We start from the raw sequence: 16,129 nt of genomic DNA on the forward strand, positions 1-16,129 counted from the left end.
AACATGTTGCATTATCCATCACAGGAAATGTGACATGGTTGTTGAAATTGAGTCAGAGATTCCTGCAATGAAAACCGAGCTGAGAAAAAATAAAGATAATTTGTTAAAGAAACACAATCAGATGAAAACATATGTCAAAAAACAAAACTCCAGGGTCAAAGAAGAAATGGCGCTTCACCTACAAGTAGAATAAAATATCAGGTCTGCAAGTCCCAAAGCAATAGAGGCGTTCAAAGTCAAGGAACGGAAAATTCTTTCTGACCTGAAAAAGATGTCTATGTCTGACAAACACATTGGACAACTGAAAGCAGACATAAAGTCCGGTGAGATGTCAGTACAGATGTACCAACAACACACTGAGCTGACAGACCAGGTTCTACAGTCTGAGTGTGACATGGATGCGTATGAGATGTATCAGGGATGTGAGACTGGTGATGTGGAGGCTGTCGGAGTCGTAGACGTGAAGGAGAAGGGTTGAATTGGCAGGATAACATTCAGACAGGACACGGACAAGCTGAGTAGAACACTGGAAGATGTCGACCAGCAAGCAGTACTGGGGTATAACGTCTCTGACACCATCAACACTAGCAGCAAGTTCCCACTCCCCTCCCTGTGTTGATATGCTGGATATGTCAGGACACGTGTTAAGGTCAGTTTGTTCTGGTCACAAAGGTGGAGACATCTTAAAGTTCCCCAACTTCCTCTGTACCACGAGGACAGGAAAATATCCTGGTGTCTGACATTGGAACCAAGTGTGTCGTGTGTCTGACCCCCGAGGGAGATGTGGTGTTCAAGTACAGACGTACAGGACACATAGCACTGAAGGATCCACGTGGTATCACAAGTACCAGCACAGGCGACATCCTGGTGACAGACTACTCACAACACAGAGTCATCCATCTGACAGAGTCAGGACAGTTTGTTAGAAACATAGTGACATCACAAGATGGTTTCCACCATCCATGGGGACTGTGTGTTGGTGGTCGTAGTTGTATGTACCTGTGTGCATTAGATGGAGTGAAGGTGTTTACATGCTGTAAGTGAGTGAACGTGTCACAATCCTCTCTTTACATTATGTATAGTTATATGGTACTATGGTACTGTAGTCTACCTGCTCTACATCTGTTGTCTACCTGCTCTACATCTGTAATGTACCTGCTCTATATCTGTTGTCTACCTGCTCTACATCTGTAGTGTACCTGCTCTACATCTGTAGTCTACCTGCTCTATATCTGTTGTCTACCTGCTCTACATCTGTAGTCTACCTGCTCTACATCTGTTGTCTACCTGCTCTACATCTGTAGTCTACCTGCTCTACATCTGTAGTCTACCTGCTCTACATCTGTTTTCTACCTGCTCTACATCTGTAGTGTACCTGCTCTACATCTGTAGTCTACCTGCTCTACATCTGTAGTCTACCTGCTCTACATCTGTAATGTACCTGCTCTACATCTGTAGTCTACCTGCTCTACATCTGTAGTCTACCTGCTCTACATCTGTAATGTACCTGCTCTACATCTGTAGTCTACCTGCTCTACATCTGTAGTCTACCTGCTCTACATCTGTAGTCTACCTGCTCTACATCTGTAGTCTACCTGATCTACATCTGTAGTCTACCTGCTCTACATCTGTAGTCTACCTGCTCTACATCTGTAGTCTACCTGCTCTACATCTGTTGTCTACCTGCTCTACATCTGTAGTGTACCTGCTCTACATCTGTAGTCTACCTGCTCTACATCTGTAGTCTACCTGCTCTACATCTGTTGTCTACCTGCTCTACATCTGTAGTCTACCTGCTCTACATCTGTTGTCTACCTGCTCCACATCTGTAGTCTACCTGCTCTACATCTGTTGTCTACCTGCTCTACATCTGTAGTCTACCTGCTCTACATCTGTAGTCTACCTGCTCTACATCTGTAGTCTACCTGCTCTACATCTGTAGTCTACCTGCTCTACATCTGTTGTCTACCTCCTCTACATCTGTAGTCTACCTGCTCCACATCTGTAATGTACCTGCTCTACATCTGTAGTTTACCTGCTCTGCATCTGTAGTCTACCTGCTCTACATCTGTAGTCTACCTGCTCTACATCTGTAGTCTACCTGCTCTACATCTGTAGTCTACCTGCTCTACATCTGTAGTCTACCTGATCTACATCTGTAGTCTACCTGCTCTACATCTGTAGTCTACCTGCTCTACATCTGTAGTCTACCTGTTCTACATCTGTTGTCTACCTGCTCTACATCTGTAGTCTACCTGCTCTACATCTGTTGTCTACCTGCTCCGCATCTGTAGTCTACCTGCTCTACATCTGTTGTCTACCTGCTCTACATCTGTAGTCTACCTGATCTACATCTGTAGTGTACCTGCTCTACATCTGTAGTCTACCTGCTCTACTATATATGTACGGTCCTCTCAAACCCCCAAAATTGCTTCTTTCATGTCACTCTCCGGTTTGGGTTTGTTTATTTGTTGTTGATATCTCACACAAGGGTACACTATCACACAAAAACAAACACCTTTGTTTCTTTACCAGTCTATTTACCTTACGGTTGATAGATCATGGTCATTGTGCCTTCTTAGCGTTATACTTTCATCCCATATCCGCTGTGACTTCCTTCCGTGATTCATGGCAGTTCGTGGATAACAAAAAGACGTGTCTACATTTCTTTTCTAAGTGTAAACATCACATTTCAGAAATACGCATGAATGAAACTGTTGCAATATTTACTAATAATTACAAGTTGTCTACAAGTAGTTACAATTCCTGGATGAATAAGTACACGTGTAAATGCATATATATGGTAAGTCTACTCTACCACTAGTCGTAAGGCTACACTACCACTAGTCGTGAGGCTACACTACCACGAGTCGAAAGGCTACACTACCACTAGCCATAAGGCTACACTACCACTAGTCGTAAGGCTACACTACAACTAGTCGTGAGACTACACTACCACTCACCGCGAGGCTACACTACCACTAATCGTGAGGCTACACTACCACTAGCCATGAGGCTACACTACCACTAGTCGTAAGGCTACACTACCACTAGCCGTGAGGCTACACTACCACTAGCATTGAGGCTACACTACCACTCCACTACCACTAGAAGTGAGGCTACACTACCACTAGTCGTAAGGCTACACTACCACTAGTCGTAAGGCAACACTACCACTAGTCGTAAGGCTACACTACAACTAGTCGTAAGGCTACACTACCACTAGTCGTGAGGCTACACTACCACTAGTCGTGAGGCTACACTACCACTCCAGTACCACCAGTCGTGAGGCTACACTACCACTAGTCGTGAGGCTACACTACCACTCCACTACCTGTAGTCGTGAGGCTACACTACCACTAGTCGTAAGGCTACACTACCACTAGTCATGAGGCTACACTACCACTAGTCGTGAGGCTACACTACCACTTCACTGCCACTAGTGAGGCTACACTACCACTAGTCGTAAGGCTACACTACCACTAGTCATGAGGCTACACTACCACCAGTCGTGAGGCTACACTACCACTAGCCGTGAGGCTACACTACCACTAGCCATGAGGATACACTACCACTCCAATACCACTAGTCGTGAGGCTACACTACCACTAGTCGTAGGCTACACTACCACTAGTCGTGAGGCTACACTACCACTCCACTACCACTAGTCGTGAGGCTACACTACCACTAGTCGTGAGGCTACACTACCACTAGTCATGAGACTACACTACCACTAGTCGTGAGGCTACACTACCACTCCACTACCACTAATCATGAGGCTACACTACCACTAGTCGTGAGGCTACACTACCACTGGTCGTAAGGCTACACTACGACTCCACTACCACTAGTCGTGAGGCTACACTACCACTAGTCGTAAGGCTACACTACCACTAGTCGTGAGGCTACACTACCACTAGTTGTTGTTGCCTTACATTGCCTTTGCTACCTGCATGGACCCTAGTTGGAATTGACTTGGAAAGTTTTACAGAGTTTTATGGATGTCAACTTCTTTATTGTGAGGAACACAACGTTTCTGAGTATATCCTTACTCCTTCATCTGGTGAATGAATGATAAGAGGCAGAGAGTGTATAACTGTACACGTCGGAATAAACACTGCATGTATCTATTTACAACACACACACACACGCACATGCACGCACACAATGTGCAGAGCCCCTTGTAATGTCCCCCGCAGTGATTTGGCTGGAAAATTGCTAAAAGCTTCGTGAAACCGAAACTCACTCAATGTGATAAAATATTCATTCGTTTGCTGTATTTTATTGCTCTTCATTGATATCATAGTCACAAGTTGGCAAAGCAATTCATGTGTATGCGTGCAATAGTAGTTTACTGTATCTAACTGGTGATCGGTTGGTCACAACGGCTGCTAAACCTTGACTAGTTTGGCTACTCTTGGTACCAATGAATGCGATCCCCCATCCAATACCGATTTAACCTCCACAGCTTATTACCTTCTGCGAGAGAATAATAACAGGTGTTGAATAGACATGCCAATATATACAACTTATATTCCAACTAATGTTAAAAATTCAGTAAAACAACTGCGAATCAAATCTTACGCTCTTACACTTTTCAACAAAAAAAAGAAACGCACGGGTGATTTTGAGAATATTGGACTTATGTAGGTGCGACCAAAACTATTTCTTTCCAAAACGCCATCTTTTTGTGATTGTAAACACGTGGCAATTTAAACTTTTTCCATTGTTTGGGAAGTTGAGCCCCATCCGGGATTCGAACTCACCCTCAGAGTCAGGCACCTAATCGCCAGCACACAAAGTCAGCCGCCTAACCCACTCAGCTACCGCGACTTCCACAAAAATGGAAGTCGGACAACTGGTAGTCTAGACTGCCGGCTTTGTGTACCCCTCTGATAAGTGTTAATTGGCACGGCTCCCACGGCCGAAAGCTATGATTACACAGCTGACTTTGTGTGCTGGCGATTAGGTGCCTGACTCTGAGGGTGAGTTCGAATCCCGGATGGGGCTCAACTCAAAAAGTACTAGAATTTGTACTTTACTAAGAAAGTGTAATCCCAAATATAACATATGTTACATTTGACCACTTTCTAAATGGCATTGTGAAATCATAGCTTTCGGCCGTGGGAGCCGTGCATCCACATAAATCGGGATAAATCTCAGTATTGAGGTCAAGAAGCTCATCAAGGAAGTAATGCAAGTAGACATACTACGCCGTGCTCAGTCTAAATATTGCAGTATATTAGGTGCCTGGATTTGAGAATGTGCCTGGAGATGACCTAATAGTTAGATGAACCATTGTAGTGTTACTTGTACACAGTAGGACAGGTGTGTGGCGTTATAACTGGAATAGCCCATGTGACAACACACTTACCTGAGGCATCAGCTTACCAGTGTAGATGGAAACTGAGCACCAGGCGAGATACATCCTTAAAGGTCACATAAACCCTAGGGGGTACAAATACATAAATCACTAACTGGCATCGTTATAAATGAAACCCCGTCATTAAAACTACTCATTTCGACCTTTAATTGACTTAAATCGACCTTTTTGACAACAGTGCACAATTCTCACCCGCGACTTGGCGAAAACGGAACCTTGACTTGGCGAAATTGTGATGAATTGTGATGAAATGTAATGTAATGAAATGATATTGTGATGTAATGATATTGTGATGAAATGTAATGTAATGAAATGTAATGTAATGAAATGATATTGTGATGCAATGATATTACAGATCCATCCTAGAAAGTACCATCATCGATCCACCTACAGTTCCGACTATCCAAGAAGCAAATTACTCTCTGGTGCAGACGGGATCCCAGAAGGGGAAAGAGAAACTTGTCTGCCACTTAGGATACACCTTTGTTTTGCGGGTAAGGCATTATAAATCACACCATATATAGAATAGCCATGAATTATATAAATTTATTAATATCTGTATAACAATATTATAACAATGTACCTATGTCATGTTTTCTTTTTTACAGAAAAGAAACGCAGGTGTGACATACTGGAGATGCAGTGTTAGGAACAAAACGAAGACATGTCCTGCATCAGTGATACAGAGAGGGGAAAAATTTTCAGTCGGAAAGCACACGCACAACCATCATGCAGAGCCGGGCATATTGACATCTGTGAAAGTTAGAGCTGAGGTGAGAACAATTAACTGCTTTGGGGGATTAATTAGGTGTGAGCTACTGAGAATATTTAATTGCTTCATTAACTTACTGCTTTGCGGGGATTAATTAGGCGTGAGCTACTGAGAATAGTTATTTTAATCTCTGTCTCTCTCACAGATCAAGGACAAGGCTGATATCTACAAGTCCGGCACATCCATTGTAGAAGATGTCCAGAGGGAGCTTATGGACCACACAGAGCCTGGCGGTCGACAAAAACAGTCAACACTAGTCCAAATGGCAAACAGAACCCGCGAGAAACTGCGACCTAAAGAACCTAAGGATCTTTCTTTCGAAGTAGGATCAATGTTAAGATTCATTTAACGTTTTGAAAACAGTGTTATGTTAATATTAAATGTATTTATATTTGTACCCAACTTCATATTGACGTAACATGTTAAATGTATTATCTAACACGTTGTATTTTATATTTTTAGCTTGCTGAGGACTTTCTGCCAAGAGGCTTTGTGAGGGCAGACATTGAGAACAAAGGCGAGAGGCACATACTCCTAGCTACTGACCAGCAATTATCCATGTTAAGCAGGAGCAGACAATGGTTTGTAGATGGAACCTTTAAAATTGTACGGGCTCCCTTCTACCAGCTGTTGTCTGTTCATGCTTTTGTGAGATCTGGACAAGATGCAAAGATGTTGCCTCTCGCTTTTGTTATCATGTCTCGTCGACGTACATCAGATTACGTGAAGGTGTTTCGTCGTTTGCTGGCCATCTAAACCAAGGGAACCTGAGGTGAAGACTGTCATCTTGGATTTTGAGCTGGCAACATGGAAAGCTCTTGCGAAGGTTCTACCTGCCGTCCGTCTTCGTGGATGCCTTTTCCACCTAACCCAAGCGGTCTGGAGAAAATGCAAGGAATTTGGTCTAAACTGATAAACTGATCGTGTTAAATAAAAACCAAAAAACTGGTAGTGTTTTGCTGTTTTTTTAATAATGTGGTTCCGTTTTCGCAGAGGAAATCGAATTGGTTCCGTTTTCGCCAGAGTGGTTCCGTTTTCGCCAATTGTTTTTAGGTACCGTTTTGACGCGGTTCCGTTTTAGCCTGCACCCGTAATTGTTCATGTTGACTCTTCAGCTTGTGATACAGAAGATCCGGGTTCGATTCCCCACGTGGGCACAACGTATATAGCCTTTTTCAGGTGTCCCCCCGCCATGATACTGCTAAAAGTGGTGTTAAATCACCCCTTAACTTTTCTGAGGAAGGTCAAGACTTCACATTTTTTTGTACTGACGTTTGATATTTAAGAGTTGCTACTGAAGTGTACGAGACGAGAATGTTGCTGTGTAGGTATTAAAGAAGGCGACGGGAGTCCGTCAGAATTCCTGGAATTCCGCACGTTGACCCTCATGACTGATTAATGTTGGCATGTGGTTAACAGCGTCACGAAACTCATGCTTAATTCTCCATGGGATTCTGGTTATGGAGAGACTGTCATACTGCAGGTGCTGATCGTCTTGAACAGAACGCAGTTTGCCGGTACACTGAACTCTCCCGTGTGTACACGGCCCAGAAACATCCTAGTCTACATGTTTTACACCTGCACGATCTTTCAAACCCACAAAGGCTTGTCATCCATCTCAGTCTCTGGATATTAAAAAGACGTCTACTTCCTCATTAAACACAATGCAGAAATATGCCCAAATGAAATGGTTGAATATTTATTAATAAATAGAAGTAAATACAACATCTGGAGGATTACTGCAGGGGTGGAAATAACCCACTGCCAGACGCCCGAGTCCAGCGTTTTTTTCTGTCGGGCAAGCAAATTTTTATATCACACTGTACCGTTGTCCAGTTGACTTTCCAATGTTAATTATGTTGTTTATTTAAAGAATCAACAAGAAAACGGTCGGTATAGTGGAAAAATCACAAGGGCAAGTGATTTTACATGTGCCACTGTACCGGAGTACACTAGCAATTTTAAAGTTATTTCCACCCCTGCAGTGATTACATGTTTGAGAGAAAGAGATTTTAACGTCATCCAGTCTTTGATGTCATCATTTTTAGAGTATTTAGACCCAACTCACTACTTACATTCGTAATACAACCTCCTCCCTCAAGACCGTCGCTACAAAGTTCCTATTGTGAAAACTAAGAGTGAGTGAGTGAGTTTAGTTTTAGGATTGGCTTTGCAACTGAGTGGTCAAAAGGAGATAAATCGTGATGAGATATATATGAGTGAGTGAGTGAGTCAAGTTTTACGCCACACTCAGCAATATTCCAGCTATATGGTGGCGGTCTGTAAATAATCGAGTCTGGGCCAGACAATCCAGAACTAGGAACTGATGACTTGTGTCAACCAAGCCAGCGAGCCTGACCACCCGATCCCGTTAGTCGCCTCTTACGACAAGCAATGGTTACTGAAGGTTCATTCTAGCCCGGACCTTCACGGGTGGGAGAGAGAGCATGTATATATGTACATGTAACAGCAAAAGAAATAAGACTCCAGGCCCTAGATTTACGAAGCTCTCTTAGTGCTAACATAGTCCTAAGTTAATGTTAAGGTATGGCACTTACGACTATCTTAGCGTTAAGAGAGCTTCGAAAATCTAGGCCCTGCTTTGTTATGGTGTTACTTTACTTGTTCTTCCATGTACATATATATGCTCCCTGACTCAGGGAGGATATACCTTGTGTTCCTGATAATAAAGAAGTTGACATCCACACATTATTGCTCTATCATAATTACACGTGACAAGGACAGTACTCGACAATGACAAGTCTGCATTCCTCTGTCACTTGTGTCCTAACAGTCTCTATCACTGTCTACAGACAAACGAAAATGTACCCCTTCTAACTATGAAATAACCTTACACAAGTGAGAAGCAATTGTACAGCTTTTTAACTGGTAATGTTTATCTACAAACAACCCTACCGACATGGCAGAGAGCAGTATTGAACAGTAAAAGAGACACTGGACACTTTGGTAAACCTAACTGTGTGGGTGGCAAACCTGGACTTCAAAGCCACAAAAAGTACACCCTATGAAAGTTCCCCACTGGCAACAAAACATATACATTTTTACCTGAAGACAGATCTCCTCATCGACAAAATCTCCAATCAGTTTTTTAACCTATACTTTGTGTTACATTTAGAACCTAAGGGGAATCATTAAGATTTAAATCCTATATCTGAAACATTGCTCTGATCATCTGATGTCACTAGGAATGTTAATCAGACTGCTAACCTGAGAGTTTACAAAAAAAAAATCAACTCTTGGCATCACTTTCAGTAATTTTTAGTGTGAACATACATAAAAAAGGATTATTTAAATCACGCCTCTTTGAAAACACTAAATTTGACAAGACATGGGCAACAGACTTTCTGCTGAATTTGGAGCCAGACAAAATATCCTGTCTATATTTTGCTACCATTAGTAATTCATTGTACAATTGTGATGATTTCTAGTGCATCAGAGATGATTCTGCAGGGGGTGTTTGTTAGGATCTCTCCATGATAGCTCGCTTCCTCTTCCTGTGATTTTGAACCATGGCTGACATCACCAGTTTCTCGGTTTCCCTCTTCTCCCATCGGAGGAAATTGTTCAGTCCCTTCTGTCCAGCACAAAACAAAACCTTCTCTGTCTCGTCCAGTCGCTCAGTCAGTTGAGAGTTGTCTTCGTTCAAGGCATTTTGGGAAGAATCCATTATTTTACGGAATCTAGACTGGAAAGTCTGTAAATAAATAATAACGGTATATATAAGACAATTTCAAAGTGTATGTATCATTCAGATAAAAGGCTTGGGACATAGTCAATCAATGGATATTAACAGTTACTTAAATCATATGACACAGGCCAAAAGATGTCACCGATTAAACATGTAAATCTTATCCATCATCTATAAAGTCAGTTATCAGTCTGGTTACATATCTTGGGCCAAATAAATCAAATGTTGTGGTTCCGATTACAGCTCTTTAAACTTTAGGGTAGGTAGGTAGGTAGGATTTTTTAAAATAACTAATAATTCATTTATCAATGTATAATTGTTCATTTAATCAAGCTTGAGGCCAGCATGTCGACTATCTCTATCAGAATGACTGATGTCCGTCGGTGACGGGGAATAAAAATGGCATCTGAATGCTTATTTTATTCATACCGCTTACAAAAAATAAGGTTGGCACCAGAACTCAAGGGCCGGTTGGGTAATCGGAACCAAAACGTTTTGTTTTAGGCCTTGTATTTGCTAGTGTCAATCCCTAACATTACATGTTAAAACAAAGTCTAAACATGGTAAACAACCTCAGCAGACACTGTAACAATGATCATGAATGTAATATGTTTCTAATAAAAAATCAAATCATTCCTCCAGACAGGTGGGTGTTTATATTTGCACTCAAGATAATAATAATAATAATAAGGTCATTTGTAATGAGCTGAAGTCTGCACCATGGAGGGGCACACTCAAAGTGCCAACAACCAACCTGATCAATATTATCCCGGATGGGAACGGTCAAAAGGGCTGCATGACAAAAGGGCTGCAAAAACGGAAAAGTCAAAAGGGATGCAAGAAAGTCAAAAGGAATGCAAACCCTTAGTCAAAAAGGCCGCATCAAAAGGTCAAAAGGGCCTCAGACCCCTAGACAAACGGGACCCATATACAAAACTTCATAGTAGCATCTTTTTTTTAGAAGTGTATTACAGTAAAAGGTTATACATCTATACAATGTATATTTTATGCATACTAGTCCTGTTTTTAATAGATAGTTTTTCAATATTAGAAAGAAAATGATGACTAGAAAGAATAGATGTATGTAATGGTTATTTATTAACAAAACACTTGTCATTTATGATTATGACAAATCCATACTAAGTCTTCATTTGTAAAGATCGCATTCAGTTTACACACTTGGTTGGTCCTGTCAGCCTCAAGCACAAACTCAGCAGTTAAGGCCCTTTTAAAATTTAACTAGGACCCATCCCGGATAACCCAAGCTGCCCGAGAGGCACTAGAAGGTTAATTAGGTTAATAATCTCATAACTTATCCACCAGATACCCATTTATTGTTATTGATATCATTATGATTATGATATGTAACAGGAATGTAAACAATGTTATTAATTGAAACAAACTGTCTGGTGCAGATCATGTCAGATAACCAGTATGTACTTTCTGACAACCAACAACTTTTATTACATTTCATTCATTTACCACGATTATGTCACAAATATAAAATTACAATGAGGTGCAATATTCCATTTTTCTATAGCATATGAAATTCAAACACAACTATGTAGAAACCAATTTGTCTATCATTGCAAATCAAAGCTATTTTGGAATCCTTGAATCTGGTACAGGCTGTGTCCGTTGCCCCATGTATGTCATGAGCTGCCTGATGCATGGAGAGAATGACCCAGCCAATTATGTGACCAATCGACTACCCTGGAAAATGCTCCACAAGTCAAAATGCTCCACAAGTCCCACTAGTTGGCCTGGCCTTCACATCATTTGTACATGTACAGGTTTTGCTTTGCTGATTCATGTGTGGATGGTGTGGAATACATTCTTAACTTGTCAGCACGCTAACAAAGGTTAATCTCTTCGATCATGTGGTTGAGGCATCCGACCTCATTGGTTATCAGATCGAAATTCAAATCCTAAACACAAGAGATGGGACATTTCATAGCCAGTACATGTTTGCCTGTTTGTAATTATGCCAAATGTAACCATTTGATGTTAAGGCTGAATTAAAAACATGTTGTGGCTCCGATTACGCCTCTTTAAAATTTAGGGTAGGTAGGTAGGAATATACTTTTTTTAACATTTTTTTAGAACTAAAGTACGAACTAATAACACATTTATCAATGTGTAATTGTTTATTCAACCAAGCTTGCAGCCATCATGTCGACTTTCTCCATCAGAATGACCGATGTCCGTCGGTGCCGGGAAAAAAACAATGGTATCGGAAAGCTTATTTTATTCATACCTCTTAAAGAAAAGAGGGTTGGAACCAGAATTCAAGGGTTGGTCGGGTAATCAGAACGACATTTATTTTGTTTTAGGCCTAATCATGTTTGTATCTGATTTACTACTTCAGTTCTCATCAGTTATTATCTTCAGGATAATACATTCATATCAGTACAGGTTAATATTTCTCACCTTCAGTAAGCACTTTGCTATATCAGTTCCCTCTGGATGCTCGAAGTTTAAGAGTTGTGAACCAAAGCTGTAGAAGATTGGTCCCAACTTGTGCAGGTCCACAACACTGGCGTCAGCAGACAATATTTCTCTGTAACCTTCCCTGTACTGTTTGGGCATTTCAACGCTAACAATGTGACGTTTACGACTACACAATGCTCGAGCCATCCAATATGGAAGTTCTATTTAAGAGTGTACTGGAATATTATCGCCTTCAGAACTTGGATCCAAATATCCTGCAACAAAATAAACCCTGCACAGTCATTTTAAGTTAATTACTTATATAAAGACAATGAATGCTCTGTGTTTTATTCTGCAACTGGTATGCTGGCACAAGTCTAGTAAATGTTCTAACTGACCAGAGAAATTGTCTGAACCATGTATGATGTGAACGTGCCAAATATGCAACATGTTTCTGCCACATGTGTTTACATGTAATCATTAATTATATTTCTGCTGTGAAACATGGTGAAATAGCTGGAATACTGTTGAACGCGGCGCTAAACAACAAACAAACAATTATCTCTGAACTGGGTCCACCTATTAATAAAGAGAGAAGGTTGGACTTAGCCTAGTGGTTAAAGTGTTCGCTCGTCTGGGTTGGATCCCAACATGAGTACAATCAGTGTTAACGAAAAGTGTCTGACGCTCTGACATATCCAGCTGATTCGCCAACATTCCGATAGAAGTCTACAACACGGCAGCCCCAGTGTCTGACTGTATATTTCACAATGACTTTGACTGAAGTTGTTATATGTGACATGTGACACTTGTACAATGTGCGATGCCCATTTTGGGGGAACCCCGCTACAGGCGGCGTAAAAAAAATTCACTCTCTAACTCATCATCATGATGAAGATAGTGAATGAATAATCATGATAACAAGATCCGTGAATTATTTCAAATACCTGTAAACACAAACACACAGTAAACATACATATGCCGAAATGTCAACATACGATTACAACCCGAGGGTGTCTAAATTTAGGACCTCCAATTACCTATCGGTATTTCTGAATCTTAGACAAAGCAGGTTGATTCCAAAGTCAAAACGTTTATCAGTACGCCAGAAAATATACTCACCTAAACGATAAATAGGCATTACAAGTTTACATGGTATTTTCTCCCGTGTTGCCAGTATGTCGTCCAGGGAGAAATAGTTACCCTCGGCCATTCCGTTGTATTAGTAGCCACAACCTGGTTCCCTGGGTCTGTTGCGCCTGCGCTACGCTCCGACACTGACCCAGGCAACCACTGCCGAATGGCGGCCTTCACTGCAGGGAGACGCGCCATACACTTACTATAGAAAAATCCGAGAACAGGTGGTTAGATTTTTTTTCATAGCATTTTCATCGATACTACGGCAAAGTATACGTCACCAGAACAACACCCATCGTTACTTTCAGTGTACGAACACGTTATTTAACCAGTTTCGAGACACGAAAATCGTCGTTACATGGGCGATATGTAAACAATGACACACATCCTATTTTCATCACCGACATGTGCTTTGATATTTCTTGTCAGCTCGCTATTGCCACGAAATCGTGCATATAAAACATGGATCTGAACGACCACACTGATTGAATATAGTTAGCATCTTTATTTTAGCAAATTTGATGACGAAAATATCGCCGATTATGTCCCGTGTCTTCCATCGTTTCAGGGTAGGTTTAGCGAATATATTTTTCGATCGCCTTGTGAAATTACAAGGTAAAGTGTTTAGATCATATGGATGATGATCGCCTTGTGAAATTACATGGTAAAGTGTTTAGGATGGATGATGTTAATGACAGGTTTTGTCATTCTGATATTTAGCCTCTACAAAACAACATGAAACAGTTAACATATATACCAATATCATTTAGAAATATTTATGATTATAATAAACATGGTGAATCAAATGATCTATATACAAAAATGCACACACATAAACAGCTCAAAACAATGAATTTGATACTTTATATTATTAAACTGAATATATAAAATACATGGTATGATCAGTATGTTAATACATTGGTATAACATATATGTGAAGAAGAACGTTTTAGACAAATGAACATTCCACTATTTGTGAACTGTTGAATTAAGGGTGATTTTTACCAAAGAAACCTGTCATGAGAAATGTAGTTTGTATGGCTTTAAGCCAGTATGAGAGTATACATTTGCTGTACATTGATTACTTTGAGCATGATAACCCTGGTGTTATTAGAATAGTCTGATACAAATCATCTGATATCAGCAATTATTCAGTCAGATGTCAGTTAACTAGTTGGGGAAAATGCTGCTATAGACTCTTTTCTTTACTTTATTTTACTTTACAGCAGTGCATGCATACATAATTCAACACACCATCAGTGATTTTGTTTTGGATTTTGGGTAATTTGCTCTGTACTTGTTGACCAGTTCACTATTGTGATTATATTTTTTTTAAATCAAAGGTTTATGGTGTGTATCTTGAAATTGTGTCTTTATGTAGATATTGGGTATTGTGTTAACACCTAAACTTATTTGGACTAAAGCACTAACTACCCTTTGTGCACAGAGTAAGAAGGCTGGTATGGTATTGTACAGATGTCAAAAGAAAGTTGAAAATAAACCATGTCAAGATTAATTATGATATTTAATACTATGATTTTTCCTACAGTGTGTAATGGTGCAGAAGTATAGGGGACCTCATACTGTAAAATTATTGAAGATATATAGCATAAAATGTGTAAACAGATTCTCAAAACAGCAAACAATGTTATGGTTTGGGGAGAATGTGGCAGAACCCCTCTCCAACTTGTGCACACCACAAGTCCTATATGGTATTGGTGCAGGCTACTGTATTTGGATGAACGCAAACTGCCTCGCCATTCCTCAAATTAAATAAATTCTGTTTAGACTCATTCATATTTAGAATATTCTGATTTGAATATGTGCGGTTAGCACAAGATGTGAAGATATTTATTCGCCTGATTCCTTCTATTAACAGCATTTTAAATCACGGTTAAATGTGGAAAGGAATCTTACACTCCATATCCCTGTACACCTAAGACTATCCATGGCTCTTTTCAGATGTAGTAGGTTTAAACTTCCAGTCGATTTTGGAAGATACACAAATGTCCCATACACTGAATGACTGTAAATATTGTATATTAAGGGGAAGATCTTTTGTTGAAGATGAGTTTCATATGCATGTATTGCTTGTATGTGAGCATTACTCAGCCATAAGAATAAGGTATGTATCTTAAACAATTATATGTACAGTCCCACACTGTAACATTTTTATCGGATCGATGCTCATGCTGTTGATCTCTGGATTGCCTGGTCCAGACTCGATTATTTACAGACCGACGCCATATAGCTGGAATACAGCCGAGTGCAGCCTTAAACAACAAACCAACTAACATCTTTTATCGAAATTCTTTCATCTGAAAACTTCGACAGACAAGACAACTTTGATGTTGTATATAACTCATGTCTATATTTATATTAAACAGCTAAAGGAATTGAAATAGATTGCGTGTTTCATGCAATCAAAGATAGTCTGTATTAAACTGTCTGTTTATTGTGATTGTAATACCAACAGGTTTCAAAACTGAATGTGCCCCATTCCCCACCCCTTTCCAACCCCAGATATAGCTACCTAGTTCTTATGTAATATGAAATGGACACATTATGAAAATTTAATAACTGTTTTTTACTAAACATGTCTTTAACGAACATGAGCCCCATATGGGAGTATTGTGTATCAGTTTGTTTTAGACAATGCGCACTTTCCTTTTTATGAGTCGTCTCTTTCAAAACAAGC

General features: G+C 40.3%; 4 protein-coding genes across 5 annotated transcripts in view; all 4 read right to left on the bottom strand.

The window, feature by feature from the left end:
* Positions 1-16,129, bottom strand: part of LOC124291622 (protein wech-like) — an 81,596-nt gene that overhangs the window by 21,105 nt on the left and 44,362 nt on the right. The window lies entirely within an intron of this gene.
* LOC124291624 (protein wech-like) overlaps positions 1-16,129 on the bottom strand; it is a 45,155-nt gene that overhangs the window by 20,619 nt on the left and 8,407 nt on the right. The window lies entirely within an intron of this gene.
* Positions 4,263-16,129, bottom strand: part of LOC124291625 — a 94,019-nt gene continuing 82,152 nt past the window's right edge. The window contains exon 3 of the mRNA XM_046728679.1: positions 4,263-4,460. The gene's annotated coding sequence lies outside the window, so the exon portion shown is untranslated. The remainder of the gene's footprint in view (positions 4,461-16,129) is intronic.
* On the bottom strand, positions 8,526-12,531 carry LOC124291627 (DNA replication complex GINS protein PSF3-like). Its single transcript, XM_046728680.1, has 2 exons — positions 12,295-12,531; positions 8,526-9,870 (listed from the first exon to the last, which is right to left on the bottom strand). Exons 1-2 carry the CDS (start codon positions 12,499-12,501, stop codon positions 9,637-9,639), a joined length of 441 nt encoding a protein of 146 aa, XP_046584636.1. The 5' UTR covers positions 12,502-12,531; the 3' UTR covers positions 8,526-9,636.

Source organism: Haliotis rubra, unplaced genomic scaffold, assembly GCF_003918875.1.
Source record: "Haliotis rubra isolate DU_JTF1 unplaced genomic scaffold, ASM391887v1 Scf498, whole genome shotgun sequence".
NCBI classification, from domain to species: domain Eukaryota; kingdom Metazoa; phylum Mollusca; class Gastropoda; order Lepetellida; family Haliotidae; genus Haliotis; species Haliotis rubra.

What these genes read in the sequence shown, in the direction of transcription:
- LOC124291627 (XM_046728680.1), bottom strand. Translation starts at nt 12,501, where the DNA reads ATGGCTCGAGCATTGTGTAGTCGTAAACGTCACATTGTTAGCGTTGAA. An exon ending in TAGCAAAGTGCTTACTGAAG is followed by an intron (nt 9,871 to 12,294) that starts GTGAGAAATATT and finishes ATTTATTTACAG; the next exon opens with ACTTTCCAGTCTAGATTCCG.